Source organism: Rattus norvegicus, chromosome 4, assembly GCF_036323735.1.
Source record: "Rattus norvegicus strain BN/NHsdMcwi chromosome 4, GRCr8, whole genome shotgun sequence".
Classification (NCBI taxonomy): domain Eukaryota; kingdom Metazoa; phylum Chordata; class Mammalia; order Rodentia; family Muridae; genus Rattus; species Rattus norvegicus.
Window position 1 is genome coordinate 37,563,943 of NC_086022.1, and position 17,227 is coordinate 37,581,169.

Consider the following 17,227-nt stretch of genomic DNA (forward strand, 5'->3'; position numbering starts at 1 on the left):
CATTTGCCTACGAATTTCATAAACTCGTTGTTTTTGATAGCTGAGTAATATTCCATTGTGTAGATGTACCACATTTTCTGTATCCATTCCTCTGTTGAAGGGCATCTGGGTTCTTTCCAGTTTCTGGCTATTATAAATAAGGCTGCGATGAACATAGTGGAGCACGTGTCTCTTTTGTATGTTGAGGAATCTTTTGGGTATATGCCCAAGAGAGGTATAGCTGGATCCTCAGGCAGTTCAATGTCCAATTTTCTGAGGAACCTCCAGACTGATTTCCAGAATGGTTTTACCAGTCTGCAATCCCACCAACAATGGAGGAGTGTTCCTCTTTCTCCACATCCTCGCCAGCATCTGCTGTCACCTGAGTTTTTGATCTTAGCCATTCTCACTGGTGTGAGGTGAAATCTCAGGGTTGTTTTGATTTGCATTTCCCTTATGACTAAAGATATTGAACATTTCTTTAGGTGTTTCTCAGCCATTCGGCATTCCTCAGCTGTGAATTCTTTGTTTAGCTCTGAACCCCATTTTTTAATAGGGTTATTTGTTTCCCTGCGGTCTAACTTCTTGAGTTCTTTGTATATTTTGGATATAAGGCCTCTATCTGTTGTAGGATTGGTAAAGATCTTTTCCCAATCTGTTGGTTGCCGTTTTGTCCTAACCACAGTGTCCTTTGCCTTACAGAAGCTTTGCAGTTTTATGAGATCCCATTTGTCGATTCTTGATCTTAGAGCATAAGCCATTGGTGTTTTGTTCAGGAAATTTTTTCCAGTGCCCATGTGTTCCAGATGCTTCCCTAGTTTTTCTTCTATTAGTTTGAGTGTGTCTGGTTTGATGTGGAGGTCCTTGATCCACTTGGACTTAAGCTTTGTACAGGGTGATAAGGATGGATCGATCTGCATTCTTCTACATGTTGCCCTCCAGTTGAACCAGCACCATTTGCTGAAAATGCTATCTTTTTTCCATTGGATGGTTTTGGCTCCTTTGTCAAAAATCAAGTGACCATAGGTGTGTGGGTTCATTTCTGGGTCTTCAATTCTATTCCATTGGTCTATCTGTCTGTCTCTGTACCAATACCATGCAGTTTTTATCACTATTGCTCTGTAATACTGCTTGAGTTCAGGGATAGTGATTCCCCCTGAAGTCCTTTTATTGTTGAGGATAGCTTTAGCTATCCTGGGTTTTTTGTTATTCCAGATGAATTTGCAAATTGTTCTGTCTAACTCTTTGAAGAATTGGATTGGTATTTTGATGGGGATTGCATTGAATCTGTAGATTGCTTTTGGTAAAATGGCCATTTTTACTAAATTAATCCTGCCAATCCATGAGCATATGAGATCTTTCCATCTTCTGAGGTCTTCTTCAATTTCTTTCCTCAGTGTCTTGAAGTTCTTATTGTGCAGATCTTTTACTTGCTTGGTTAAAGTCACACTGAGGTACTTTACATTATTTGGGTCTATTATGAAGGGTGTCGTTTCCCTAATTTCTTTCTCGGCTTGTTTCTCTTTTGTATAGAGGAAGGCAACTGATTTATTTGAGTTAATTTTATACCCAGCCACTTTGCTGAAGTTGTTTATCAGCTTTAGTAGTTCTCTGGTGGAACTTTTGGGATCACTTAAATATACTACCATGTCATCTGCAAACAGTGATATTTTGACCTCTTCTTTTCTGATCTGTATCCCCTTGATCTCCTTTTGTTGTCTGATTGCTCTGGCTAGAACTTCAAGAACTATATTGAATAAGTAGGGAGAGAGTGGGCAGCCTTGTCTAGTCCCGGATTTTAGTGGGATTGCTTCAAGTTTCTCTCCATATAGTTTAATGTTAGCAACTGGTTTGCTGTATATGGCTTTTACTATGTTTAGGTATGGGCCTTGAATTCCTATTCTTTCCAGGACTTTTATCATGAAGGGGTGTTGAATTTTGTCAAATGCTTTCTCAGCATCTAATGAAATGATCATGTGGTTCTGTTCTTTCAGTTTGTTTATATAATGGATCACGTTGATGGTTTTCCGTATATTAAACCATCCCTGCATGCCTGGGATGAAGCCTACTTGATCATGGTGGATGATTGTTTTGATGTGCTCTTGAATTCGGTTTGCCAGAATTTTATTGAGTATTTTTGCGTCGATATTCATAAGGGAAATTGGTCTGAAGTTCTCTTTCTCTGTTGTGTCTTTGTGTGGTTTAGGTATAAGAGTAATTGTGGCTTCGTAGAAGGAATTCGGTAGGGCTCCATCTGTTTCAATTTTGTGGAATAGTTTGGATAATATTGGTATGAGGTCTTCTATGAAGGTTTGATAGAATTCTGCACTAAACCCGTCTGGACCTGGACTCTTTTTGGTTGGGAGACCTTTAATGACTGCTTCTATTTCCTTAGGAGTTATGGGGTTGTTTAACTGGTTTATCTGTTCCTGATTTAACTTCGATACCTGGTATCTGTCTAGGAAATTGTCCATTTCCTGAAGATTTTCAAATTTTGTTGAATATAGGTTTTTATAGTAAGATCTGATGATTTTTTGAATTTCCTCTGAATCTGTAGTTATGTCTCCCTTTTCATTTCTGATTTTGTTAATTTGGACGCACTCTCTGTGTCCTCTCGTTAGTCTGCTAAGGGTTTATCTATCTTGTTGATTTTCTCAAAGAACCAACTTTTGGTTCTGTTGATTCTTTCTATGGTCCTTTTTGTTTCTACTTGGTTGATTTCAGCTCTGAGTTTGATTATTTCCTGCCTTCTGCTCCTCCTGGGTGTATTTGCTTCTTTTTGTTCTAGAGCTTTTAGGTGTGCTGTCAAGCTGCTGACATATGCTCTTTCCTGTTTCTTTCTGCAGGCACTCAGCGCTATGAGTTTTCCTCTTAGCACAGCTTTCATTGTGTCCCATAAGTTTGAGTATGTTGTATCTTCATTTTCATTAAATTCTAAAAAGTTTTTAATTTCTTTCTTTATTTCTTCCTTGACCAGGTTATCATTGAGTAGAGCATTGTTCAATTTCCACGTATATGTGGGCATTCTTCCCTTATTGTTATTGAAGACCAGTTTTAGGCCGTGGTGGTCCGATAGCACGCATGGGATTATTTCTATCTTTCTGTACCTGTTGAGGCCTGTTTTTTCACCAATTATATGGTCAATTTTGGAGAAAGTACCATGAGGAGCTGAGAAGAAGGTGTATCCTTTTGCTTTAGGATAGAATATTCTATAAATAGCCGTTAAGTCCATTTGGCTCATGACTTCTCTTAGTCTGTTGACATCACTGTTTAATTTCTGTTTCCATGATCTGTCCATTGATGAGAGTGGGGTGTTGAAATCTCCCACTATTATTGTGTGAGGTGCAATGTGTGTTTTGAGCTTTAGTAAGGTTTCTTTTACGTATGTAGGTGCCCTTGTATTTGGGGCATAGATATTTAGGATTGAGAGTTCATCTTGGTGGATTTTTCCTTTGATGAATATGAAGTGTCCTTCCTTATCTTTTTTGATGACTTTTAGTTGAAAATTGATTTTATTTGATATTAGAATGGCTACTTCAGCTTGCTTCTTCTGACCATTTGCTTGGAAAGTTGTTTTCCAGCCTTTCACTCTGAGGTAGTGTCTGTCTTTGTCTCTGAGGTGTGTTTCCTGTAGGCAGCAGAATGCAGGGTCCTCGTTGCGTATCCAGTTTGTTAATCTATGTCTTTTTATTGGGGAGTTGAGGCCATTGATATTGAGAGATATTAAGGTATAGTGATTATTGCTTCCCGTTATATTCATATTTGGATGTGAGGTTATGTTTATGTGCTTTCATTCTCTTTGTTTTGTTGCCAAGACGATTAGTTTCTTGCTTCTTCTGGGGTATAGCTTGCCTCCTTATGTTGGGCTTTACCATTTATTATCCTTTGTAATGCTGGATTTGTAGAAAGATATTGTGTAAATTTGGTTTTGTCATGGAATATCTTGGTTTCTCCATCAATGTTAATTGAGAGTTTTGCTAGATACAGTAACCTGGGCTGGCATTTGTGTTCTCTTAGGGTCTGTATGACATCAGTCCAGGATCTTCTGGCCTTCATAGTTTCTGGCGAGAAGTCTGGTGTGATTCTGATAGGTCTGCCTTCATATGTTACTTGACCTTTTTCCCTTACTGCTTTTAATATTCTTTCTTTATTTTGTGCGTTTGGTGTTTTGTGACGGGAGGTGTTTCTTTTCTGGTCCAATCTATTTGGAGTTCTGTAGGCTTCTTGTATGTCTATGGGTATCTCTTTTTTTAGGTTAGGGAAGTTTTCTTCTATGATTTTGTTGAAGATATTTACTGGTCCTTTGAGCTGGGAGTCTTCACTCTCTTCTATACCTATTATCCTTAGGTTTGATCTTCTCATTGAGTCCTGGATTTCCTGTATGTTTTGGACCAGTAGCTTTTTCCGCTTTACATTATCCTTGACAGTTGAGTCAATGATCTCTATGGAATCTTCTGCTCCTGAGATTCTCTCTTCCATCTCTTGTATTCTGTTGGTGAAGCTTGTATCTACAGCTCCTTGTCTCTTCTTTTGGTTTTCTATATCCAGGGTTGTTTCCATGTGTTCTTTCTTGATTGCTTCTATTTCCATTTTTAATTCCTTCAACTGTTTGATTGTGTTTTCCTGGAATTCTTTCAGGGATTTTTGTGTCTCCTCTCTATGGGCTTCTACTTGTTTATTTATGTTTTCCTGGAATTCTTTCAGGGATTTTTGTGTCTCCTCTCTATGGGCTTCTACTTGTTTATTTATGTTTTCCTGGAATTCTTTCAGGCATTTTTGCGATTCCTCTCTGTAGGCTTCTACTTGTTCTCTAAGGGAGTTCTTCACGTCTTTCTTGAAGTCCTCCAGCATCATGATCAAAAATGATTTTGAAACTAGATCTTGCTTTTCTGGTGTGTTTGGATATTCCATGTTTGTTTTGATGGGAGAATTGGGCTCCGATGGTGCCATGTAGTCTTGGTTTCTGTTGCTTGGGTTCCTGCGCTTGCCTCTCGCCATCAGATTATCTCTAGTGTTACTTTGTTCTGCTATTTCTGACAGTGGCTAGACTGTCCTATAAGCCTGTGTGTCAGGAGTGCTGTAGAACTGTTTTCCTCTCTTTCAGTCAGTTATGGGGACAGAGTGTTCTGCTTTCGGGCGTGTAGTTTTTCCTCTCTACAGGTCTTCAGCTGTTCCTGTGGGCCTGTGTCTTGAGTTCACCAGGCAGCTTTCTTGCTGCAGAAAATTTGGTCTTACCTGTGGTCCCGAGGCTCAAGTTCCCTCATGGGGTGTTGCCCACGGGCTCTCTGCAGCGGCAGCAACCAGGAAGACCTGTGCCGCCCCTTCCGGGAGCTTCAGTGCACCAGGGTTCCAGATGGTCTTTGGTGTTTTCCTCTGGCGTCCGAGATGTGTGTGCAGGGAGCAGTCTCTTCTGGTTTCCCAGGCTTGTCTGCCTCTCTGAAGGTTTAGCTCTCCCTCCCACGGGATTTGGGTGCAGAGAACTGTTTATCTGGTCTGTTTCCTTCAGGGTCCGGCGGTGTCTCAGGCAGGGGTCCTGCCGCTCCTGGGCCCTCCCCCACGGGAGCCCAGAGGCCTTATACAGTTTCCTCTTGGGCCAGGGATGTGGGCAGGGGTGCGCAGTGTTGGTGGTCTCCTCCGCTCTGCAGCCTCAGGGGTGCCCACCTGACCAGCTGAAATTTTCTTAAGAAAAAGCAGTAATTGCTTATTATTTGGTATTTAACTTTTGAGTACTTTATATGTTCTACATATTAATCTGTCAGATTAATAGTGGTCATAGTGCTCTCATTTTGTGGGCTTTTTTTTTCATACTGTTATTCCCTTTGCTGTCTGGAAGCTTCTTCAGTTCATGTAATCCCATGTTACTTCTGTTTGTGCATGTATGTGTGTGAGTGTGCATGTGGGTGTGGGTATAGAAACTTGAAAGTTTGTGTGTAGGTGTAAGTGTGGAGGTTAGAGGTCAACATCAAGTGTTGTTCCTCAGGCACTGTCTACCTTGTTTATGGAGACAGCATTTCTCAACAGACTGGAATTTACCAATTAGACTAGGCTACCTTACCAAGGAACTTCATGGAGTGATCTCTTCTTCCTCCCAAGCACTGGGGTTACCAATGTGTCACCATGCCCAGTTGTTTTTTTAAGGGGTTCTAGGGGTTGAACTCCGGTCATCATGTTTTTGTGACAAGCTCCTGACTAAACCATTTCTTTACCACCTCCCCTCTAAATGTGTCAATTCTTTGATTCTTTCCTGTACTATAAAAGTTTTTCTCAGAAAGCTTTTGCCTATTCCTATATAGGTCTTAAACTTCCAGAATGTTTTCTTCTAGTTTAAGCAGAGTTTCCGGTCTTATATTAAGGTCTTCAATCTATTGTTAATTGGTTTGTGACAGGGTGAGAAATAGGTGTTATTTTCCTCTTTGCTGTGGGTCTCCAGATTTCTGTGCACCGTTTGATTGTTGAAGTGGATTACCAAACACTCCAGTCAGTCAAGGGCAAATTAAATGAACAGACCGTTTTGAAAAGGGAATACAAATAACTAATAAACATTTAAAAAGTGTTCAACATTCTTAGCCATCAGGACCAAATCAAATCAAAACGTCAGGGTTTTTTTAAACCCCGGTTAGAGTCCCTGTCTCTAAGAAGACAACATGCCAGTGAAGATGGGGATGGCAGCAACGTGAATGAGCATGGCCACTATGGAAATACCAAAAATAGTAAAAGTGAAACTCCCATATAATAATCAATCTACTACGAGGAATGTACTCTAAGTTACCTAAGAGGACAGGAGAGAGGCACCTGCATGTCCTTGTTTATTGCACTGTTCATGGTAGGCAGGCTGGCATCGGCCTTGGTGTCCATCAGCAGATGAATAGATAAATCTGATAGGCATATGTGTACTCACAGTTATGGAGCTTTAACCATGAAGAAAAAAATGTCGTGTGAAGGAAAGTGGATGGAACTTAAATTTATTAAATGAAATGTCAGACTCAGAATGGTTATTGCATGTTTTCTCACATAGAAGGACATTAGGCTTGACAGATGCATATATAATCATTTATATGTGAATGGCGTAAAAGTAGATCTTGGAAAATTTTGGAAGTAAATATGATCAAAATGCATGATATACTTGAATGAAATATACTTAAGAAACTCATGTTTTTTTTTCTTAGTACAGTTAAATATATCGTTTAAACAACAAAAATTTCTACCCAAACCAGGACCATGACTACTTTGGTGCGGACTGCCTGTTTAACTCGAGTGTGATTACAGTTAAATATGATTACAGTTTAGGATTAGATGAACATGAAGGAGTGATATGAGAACTAGATGCTAATACTTCTTTTGTGTCAATGATTGTTTTTTCCATGAGAGGAACAATGTAAACCATTTGAAAAGATGTTTGTGCTTCCAGAATTTACAGGATAATTCTTTTACCTACTACAGAGAAGATTATGCAGAATAATCTATGTTAAGCTTTAACATGGTTATCTAGACATTATGATGCTAATAAATATTAGCTACTTTTTAAAAGGATTTTATTTTATGTGTATAGGTGTTTTTCCTTTTATTTATATATGTAAATGATGTATGTATATATTTATATATTTTTATATGTTATATAAATACAAGTATATATATGTGTATATTTACATATCATGCAACTACTATGTATGTATAAATAATCTGGGCACTGTGAGTGTGCAGTACCTGCAGAGGCCGGAAGTGGATGTAGGATCCTCTGAACCAAAGTGAAAGTTGTTAGCCCTCATGGTTGTTAGCCACCATCTTGGTGCTGAGAACTGAACCAAGATCCTTTACCAAAGTAACACTCCGCTATCTATTACACTGCCCTATACAGTGACCTGTGGAATAGAATAGAATATTTCATTGTTATAAAGGTTAAATACACTGATATTGATGTCATTAGTAGTACCAACAGTTTATTATAGAATTGTACAGTTACAAACAGTAAGTCTTGTCTGGCAGGAAGTAACTTAAAGACGATAGATTACCTTGGAGCTTGAAAAGGCCCTGTAATTCTATAATTACTGTAGGGTCAGAACTATAATTTAGTCAAGTATTTTTTTGTCTTCTTTGTAATTTTACAAATAAATTGTATTTTTGATTTGCAGACAAAGGTGTGGAAGTTTGAGTTTCTATTATGAAAACTTCTCCTTTGGCTGTTATTTAAGTTTACCATTATCTGAGCGTGGTTAGTTTTTATGGCTTAAGTGGAGTTTATTGGAATGGTGTGAAAAATATTTGGCAGTATCTAATAGTTACTGATTATCAGGGATAAGAGAATTGTAAAGTATTACACACTAAAATATAGCAAGATACACAAGTGGCCAACATGGCAGGCTTTAATCTCTCTTTATCAGTAGTCTTAGAGTTTACACTTGGTTGTTTAGATGCCTAAAAAGTTCCTTTTTTCTTCCTTGATAGCGGAAGCAGTTTGGATAGGAAGAGGAACCTCTTAAAGTATAGTGGCCTAAGAGCATTGAATTATATACAATAATAATATTAGTGAGGACTGTGCTTCCAAACGCTCTGTGGAATAATGTTCCACATGGTGTTAGTAAGAATACTTTTAAGTGTCCAGCAATCATGGAAGTAGGAAAAAGTTATGCAGGTTTTAAAAAAGTGTGTATTTGAGTTTTTAGAATGCTAAATTATGTTGTGTGTGGAGTAGAAAAATAGAATGAATGGTTTCCCCCAAGTTTATCTGACCGTGGAACACTCTTATTAAACATCTTACTAATATCTAGAAGCAAAGCTATAAGGAGCACTTTTTCTAAAATTCTAGTCCACATTGTAGACAAAATAATGGCAGTTGGACCTTGGGTCTCACTGATACCAAAGAAAAGAACCTCTACTACTTTATTTTGTCCAGTTATTTTTCTGTTTACAAATTTTAAACATTTATGAAATATTCAACATTGAAATTGGATTAAAATTTATTTAGCTTTTCTTCTTTAGCATATTCATGGACATGACTAAATTTCGCCTCACTTTTTCTGTGACACTGTGCTTTTGGTTTATAAATGTGATCTTTTGTTGCTTTTTGTGACAAAAGAGTGTTACTTAGAAGAAATATAAAAGCGTTGTCATGCAAAAACTCAAAATTTTAACAAAAGTGGTCATAAAGGGAAAAATCCTGTAATAGATTATTAAAAATATTATTTGGAGGGCTAAATTTTTTTTGGTTGTCCTATCTAGGATTGAACATAGCAAACTTTGGTAATTTTTGACAAACATTAAATGTATTACTTCTTATCCCTTTTCTTGTCAGCTGACGAAATGGCTCCCTTTAATAGCGACCCCTTCAGGTGGCTTCCCTCTTCTGTACCCAGTTGTCACCAGTTTGGTGTTGGACAGTGGGACTTTTGAGAGGGAGTGATTTTAAAGACGCTCATAAGCATTTTGAACTGTAAACAAACTGCAACAATGGCTTCTTCATCACATCATGGAGATGCCCAAGTGCATGCAGTTCATAAAGTACTTTAATGCTCCATGTATTTATTGTGGTAATCATTACCCATCACCCATCTGTCTCCTGGATTTTACTTTTTCTAATTTACTAGGCTTTTCTCAAATGTTAAAGTGTGGTATTTTAATGTTTGAGTTTTTTTCAATACAACTCCTAAATTTCTTCTTTATGGCAATGCTCAAGGTTAAATGTTTAGTGTTACAATTTAGTTAATATCTATTAATGCTTAAATAATTGAAAAATTATATTTTAGTTAAAATGGCTTTTAGTAGCTTAGTTTTTTTAAAAAAAGCTGCATTACTTTCATTTTTAAATCAGTGCACTTGAGTTATACTTATTTTTAATTCTTTTGTTAGGTTTAATATTAACTGTATTTTTAAGATGAAGTTGACTAATCCTTCCCCCAAAGAGAATCCTGTCAATACTTTCTTCTCTTAGTAAAATTAACCCTTTAGCTAGATACTTGTTATGTAAGCTATCAATACTACAAACGGTTCTGAAAGTTCTCTTTATCTTTTAAGTAGAATATCTATTTCTCATTTAGTTTGTTCTGTATAAAATCTCAGTATGTAAGCTGGGAAGTGGTTATTCACGGCTTTAATCCCAGTACTTGGGAGGCAGAGGCAGGCAAATCTGGTTTCTTGGCCAGCCTGGTCTACAGAGTCAGTTCCAGATGGCCAGGGATACAAAGAGAAACCCTGACTCCAAAACTAAAACCTTATCAATCTTGACGGTTTTAATAGAATTTGCTGTGTTATTAATGCTGATGTGAAAGTATCGAATGATTTCTCTAATATAGATGATACAGACATCTCAGATTAATCAGGCTTAATTAATTAGCATTTAAAATTTTTTACTAACACTAAGAAAATATTTTAGTTACTTGAATTTAGGTAGTAGCGCCATTTCCATTCCTTACATTTGGTTTGTCTGGTTGGTTTTAAAGACACCTAGCTGTTGGGCAGAGGAGGGAGCAGAAAAACGATCACATCAGCGCTCTGCGTCATGGGGAAGTGCTGATCAACTGAAAGAGGTAAGTTGTTGTTTTTTTACTTCATTCTAAAACTTGTTTAGCTCTCCCTGGGTTAGTTTTTACTATTTCCCAATGTTGTGAGACTTCCATTTATTATAACCTACTTTTCATACAGAGTTGAATCTTACATTTTGGTAAAATGAATTTTTATGTTTGTAATTTTCATATTCTCAATAAATATTTAGGTACCCCATCAACTGTAGCACTTCTAGAATGAACTCTGATTTTGTATAATAATTTTTATATCATCCTTTTAAATTATCAATATTTCTCCCTTAGCTTGATTTAAAAAAAAAAATTACAGCAAGTTGAACCATAGATCATACCTTTAGGCAATGGTAAGATAGCACTTTTTGTTTCCTGACAGCTTTTTATGGTATGTAGGTTATTAGGACCCTTTGGGGCCCAGTAGTACAGTGGATGCCAGTCTACTCTGTGAATTATTATGAATAACATGTCTATATTTATACTATGGTGTTTTTCTGTTTTATTTATGTAAATCATTTTAATTCTTAGCTATTTGTCCTAAGCTATAGATACCTAGAGTTAAAATATCTAGTCCAGAGATCTCTTAGGTAAGCACTTCTTCCAAAGATGACCATCTCATCTTTGTAATCTTCTCGGTAGTGAGAGTGCATTGCTTTTAGGAGAACTACTGTACTAGTTTTAGCTGAGGTTGCTAACGATGCTTTGATCTCCTTTCTACGGTATGATAAAACACCATGACCAGAAGCAACTTGGGGAAGAAAAGGGTTTATGTCAGTTTGCAGGTTATAGATCACAGGTTACAGATTGAGGGGAACCAAGGCAGGCACTAAAGCAGAGACAGTGGAGAAGTGCTACTAACTTGCTTGTGGTTATACATGGCTTACTTACTGTTCTTATACAACTCAGGGCCACCTCTCGAGTGCCACTGCTCACAGTGAGTTGAGACTTCCCATATCGATCATTAATCTAGAAAATGCCCTGTAAGGTGGCCTACGGCCAACCTTTCTCAGTTGAGCTTCCTCTTTCCAGGTAATTGTAGCTTGTGTTAAGCTGACAAATGCTAACCTGCCTAGTTTTATATTTCGGACTTAGAATGGAGTCACTTAGTTTTGACTCCTAACCCTTGCATCAGTGTTGTCTCCTTGAAATTTCTGAAAGTTTGGCAGTAAACCAGTTTTGCTGTATGTTCAGCATAGAAGTTCTCTCAGACTTTATTTATGTGTATATGTGTATATGCCTGCCTGTATGTCTGTGACTCATGATGTCCCTGGCTCTCCTGGAACTGGAGTTGCTGTGATGCAAACCTGGGTCTCCCACTACAGCAAGTACTGGTAACTGTTGAGCCCGCCCTTTCCTCTCAGCATTTCTCTCCAATGTTTTTCTTACGCAGTTTCACACGTACCAGTATTCATTTTTTATATACTTTGAAGTTGTCAGGTTTCTCATGTACTGTGATGTCTAAACCAAATGGTCTAATAGCATGATATTGTCTATGATTTCATTTTTAGCCACTTGTTTGTGTTGTGAATGTGTAAAGTCTGTAATTCTGGCATACCTCTTTCCAAATACATAGTGAAAGTAGAATTCTTTATCAGGAACAGAATAAAAAGAAGCTTGGTTTAGTACAGCCAGGCCAAAATAGACATCACCCGTAGAATATATATATGTATATATATTGGACAATCAAATTTGCCATTTTATCTCGGTTCAGTATAGTTTCAGACATCTGCTCACATCTCACATGGCTGTGTTCTAACTGAATGTCTATAGTAACACATGATATGTGCTACTAAAAGAGAACACTGAAAGTAGAAGAATTGATTGTTCTCCCTGGAAAACAACCATAAAGCCAAACAAAATTGTCAAAATAAATATTTCAGTGCTCCAGATGTAATGAAAATAATTGAGCAATTTTATTTATGAAAACTTAGGGTTAGAATAGTGTATTTTTGGTTGAAGTGAAAGAATAATTGCAAAGGAGAGTCTAGATGCTGATGGAAATAAAAGGCAGTTAAGATTGTAAAAGACTGTAACTTAAAAGGCAGTCCTGTGTACACACACACACACACACACACACACACACACACACACACACACACACAGTTTTCAGTTTTCGAGCTCATGTGTCTCTGGCACTAAGGAAGTTGCTTGGTGAAGTGGCTGTGGTCCAGGCCAGTACATATTTGTAGTTAAGCATTACTGCTGGATTGCACAGCATTGTGAAGAACTAACAAGGGTTAGAAATGGAAGGTCAACGACTGGATCTACCACTTACTTATTAGGCTTCTCACATGGGAAAGGCACTTTATTTTTAAGTGTTTTGCCATCTGTAAAATGGATATAATTAAGAGATCAAGCAGATTTGTGAATATTTTTGAAAAGTTAGTGTGTGGTCTCATTGCTTTTCTTTGTTGTAGTAAGCCAAAAGCAACTTAAAAGAAAGAAACATTGTATTTTAATCTTTCAGGTCACAGTTCATTGTGAGGATAGTCAGGGCAGGGACACAGGTCTGAACCACAGCAAAGCACTGCTCCTGCCTTGTCTGCCTTCTTGTTCGTTCCCTGACTCATGATAAGTTAGCCTTTATACAGCCTTAGTTCGCTTACCTAGGACGTTACAGCCTACAGTAGGCCCGGCCTTCCCCATCAATCACCAGTCATGACAGTTCCTCATAGCCATGGCCACAGAACAGTCTGATCGGGGTTATTCTTCAATTGAGGTTGGTTCCCTCATTCCAAGAGACTCTAGCTTTTGCCAAGCTGGCAACAAAAACGAATCAGCAGTCTGCTACATTTGTTAATGCTGTATTGATAGTTATAAATATACTTCTGTGTTAAAACTTTGTTTTATGAAAGTTCTCTTAAAGCAAGCTGTGTTTGAGATTTTTGTATGTGATCTGTCTCTTCTCTCCCTGGGTCATTTATGTGAGGCTGTATATAGACAGATACATAGATGTATAGGAATCAGTTTGCTTTTAGGTAGACTGTAGACTGTTTCTAAGGATATACTTGATCTTTAAAAGCATTAAAGCTTGTTACATAGTCCCTATTTAATATCAAAATTACTAACAGCCTGAGATTTAAAGCCAGTTTCATTTTCAGAAAAATTAGATTGTCTTAGTGATTATTTAGAAAAAACAAGTGACATAATATATATCTTATATGATATATATAACAATATAACTCTTGCTAAATATTTTATTCTGGTTTACTTTTATAAAACTTAACTTTTTACTTTTTATCTTGATTCTTTAGCCAATATAGTTTGGTTGTTGTCTTAGCTTTCCAGTACTATATCAGATGTGTAAGATAATCAGTTTAAAAGGAAAAAAAAGGTTTGTTTTGGCACATGGTTTCAAATTTTTCAGTCCGTATTCACTGGGATCTTTTTCTTTGGATGGTGGTGATGAAACTCAGCATACTGAAGCATGTAATAGAGGAGGCTTTGTTAATTCATGGTGGCTGGGAAGTGAAGAAAAAGACAGGAAGGATTTGGGTACCTGTATAATCCCAGCACACACCCAGTGAATTAACCTTTTTCCATGAGGCTTACCTCTTAACGTTTCCACAGCCTTCAAGTAGCACCGGAGGCTGAGAACCAGCCCTAGTAACACATAGGCCTTTGCAGAACATTCTAGACCGTAACTATAGTATATTAAGAGAGTAGACTCCCGAATTTCATTTGATTCACATTTGCGTTTCAACATTTAATGCAAATGTATCAAGCTTTAAAAGTTTTGCTATCCTATGTCCATTCCTCTTAAATGTACTTACCTCATATTCTATTGTTGAAAACCAAACACAATTAATGTCTTAAGTGATAAAATAACTCCTATGGTGCTTTAGTGCTCAATAAGCAGTTACTAACCTTTAATCATAATTTTTTATTAGTGGTTGACATCATCATAAGCAAACTAGCCTTCAAGTTGCTCTGAACAGTGGTTAGAAAATATATGCTACCAGTCAGAATATACATCGTTAGAACATGTCAGCATAGCTAATTGTAATATGTTTAAGGTTTTGTCACCTATATTTGACAAGTGATAAATTCACAATATAAGCATGTCTCTTTGCACAAAAAAGTATGTTCTAGTGTGTCACTTGTAAAAATATCAATAACAAAATTAGGATATTATAGCTATATACTTCTGAGGTCTCCTACTGCTAGCTCATTTCTGGAAACTATAACTCCCAGCACTCCTGATGTAGGATCAAGGTTTCTCTTCATTTAAATGTTTCCCTTTAGGTTGCTTAGAGCATAACTTGAACTTGAACTGCAGTTTTCCCCGTGTGAAAAGCAGCACTAACACTTCTCACTAGAGTGGACATTGCCTCCCGCTGCTGAGCCGTTACTTTGCACCTTATGTTAAAGATGAGGAGAATAGTTCTTGCAGAAGAAAATATACAGTGAAGTCTATCACATTAAAATAAAAGACACTCCCAGCCCCAATCTCAGTAGTATATGGAGAGTTACAGTTGTTTTATGTCTTTGCCAGAATTTGGTGCTTACTATTTCTTCAGTTTGTTTTAACTTACATTTTTTTCTGATAAGAATAATGTTGAACATTTCTTCTCTGTACATCAGCCATTTGGATATTGTCTTTACCCACGTGTGTCATTGAATCTTTGACTGATTGTTTTCAGTTTCGTTATACTTGAGGAATATATGTTATGTCTTTCTAGGGTAGTCTTCCTGTCTTTACATTTTATTATATTATTCATTCAATTGTGTTGGTGTGGATGCATATCTGTACATATGACGTGCATATCTCCACAGGCTAGTGAAGGTCAGACTACAACTTGCCAGAATTAGATTTTTCCCTTCACTTCGTAGGGAAGGGTAGAATTCAAGTCATCAGACTTTGTGCGGTATGTTCAAGTCCTAGTTTTACTCTGGAGTGTCACTTATGAACCATGCTATGGATGGATTAGCCACTGTGGGCGATAGTCTTTTGTAGCAAATACTATTGAGAACTTTTAGACTAGCAGTGACACACATACTTAGCAATTTATTTTAACTTCAGAACTAAGAACCCTGACGTTCTCAGAACCTTTCCTGTGGTCGTGCTTTCATCTTGGTGCCGTGATAACTGTGGGCAAGGACTCACTAGCAACAATATATATATTGCTGATGTAAACTTATGTAATTTCTCTGATTTGGATGGGCTTTCTTTTTTATGCCTTCTCTTGCAAAAGTCCCAAGACTGAACCCCATCCCAGTGCTACTACTTAATCTTTTTAAATTATGATTTTTCATTTCCCAGAGCTAGTATGGATTTGAATTAATTCTGAGAACTAAGACCATTCCTAGTCCCTGATACAAATGTGCTCAACCAGTATTTTGAGAATTTTTTAGTTCTCTATGCTATTATCTGTAATTAGTGACCCAAGATTACTTATTCCTAGTGTTTTTGAACACTTAAGACTCCTTTCAGATTTTCAATACAGTTTCTCTCTGGTTTTCTTAAGGCCACAAAGTAGAAAATAAATTTTTTAGAGAAAAAAATAACCGTTCATAGTTTTAAAAAATGCATACCTTATATAACTACATGTTCTATTTTGAATGGACGGTTGTGTTGGGCCTTACATCACGGTAGCCCGAGTAGATGACTTACTGACAAGAAGATTTACTTTGATATAATGCAGCCGGGTATGGGCTTACATAGGCCGGTTAAGGCAGAATTAGGCACCAAGGCTAAGCAGAAACACAATTCCATTGCCTTTCCTCCAACGGACACTTGTGTGTGCTCCTCATGGGTACTGGGGATGGAGAGAAGAGGTGGCTTCAGATAACAGGGAGGCTCTTTGCCTGTCAAAGGGAAAAGAAAGAACTTTCAAACAAAGACTATACAAAGCTATAGTGGTTTTAGTTGCCGTGTTGTGTAAGTGTGCCCTCTTGACTTTGTAGGCTTAATAAAGAAAGGCAGGAGTCTCTGCCTTTTGAAGCAGAGAAGGGCTGTGGAATGGCGATCTCACTGTCGTATATATGTGTCTAACATGGAATTCGCAATGTTTTAACTATACATTTGGGAAGATAGGCTTTCCTTTTATGTTGATGCCTACCGATTGGAAACAAGAGCATAGCTGTTGTAACAAAGATAACAGTTTTAAGAACTATGAATCTATACTCTTTAATTGACATGCCACGAACTATGGGATAGGAACTTTTTTTTTAAGCTTCTCTTTCTAGAGTTTTTAAAATCCACATAGAAGAAAAAAATTTCTGGTTCATTTTAATGTGTAAGAAGCCACAAGAGACTAATTAAGATTAACCAATTTTAAAGACTTATCTTTAAAATGCATAATCACACATTGCTTTAATTTTTAGGCATGCAAAACTGTTTTATATAATCACTTCCAGTTTTCAAATGCCACTAAAACATCATTAATATATTCTAATAAAATAACTTGTACAATTTGAGATCCTGTTTACCTTCTATCATAGAGCATAATTTGTCTTGATTTAATAATAATTACCTACTAATTTTGACTTCTTTTCTCATGAAAATTAATGTGCTCCAGAAGAAAATTAAGTCATTTAAAACTAGAGCCAGGAACAGAAATATTATCATAGTCTTACTTGTATATCTTTTACAAAGATACTGTATGAGAGATCGATAAGTCACAAATGTGAAAAAGTGTAAAATCTTGATAGTAAGGACTAGTTATACCCCTTTTTGGTTGACTGTACTATTTCCCCATTTATCTCAACAAGCCATATCTTTTTACCTTGAGCATTTA

At 37.1% G+C, this 17,227-nt stretch overlaps 1 protein-coding gene across 5 annotated transcripts in view; it reads left to right on the plus strand.

Annotated features, from left to right (window-relative positions):
- Window positions 1-17,227, plus strand: part of Glcci1 (glucocorticoid induced 1) — a 327,628-nt gene that overhangs the window by 289,672 nt on the left and 20,729 nt on the right. For all 5 annotated transcript variants that reach the window (NM_001177442.1, XM_039107260.2, XM_039107262.2 and 2 more), the window contains one exon: window positions 10,413-10,499. In NM_001177442.1, coding sequence (NP_001170913.1) covers window positions 10,413-10,499 — 87 coding nt within the window. The remainder of the gene's footprint in view (window positions 1-10,412; window positions 10,500-17,227) is intronic.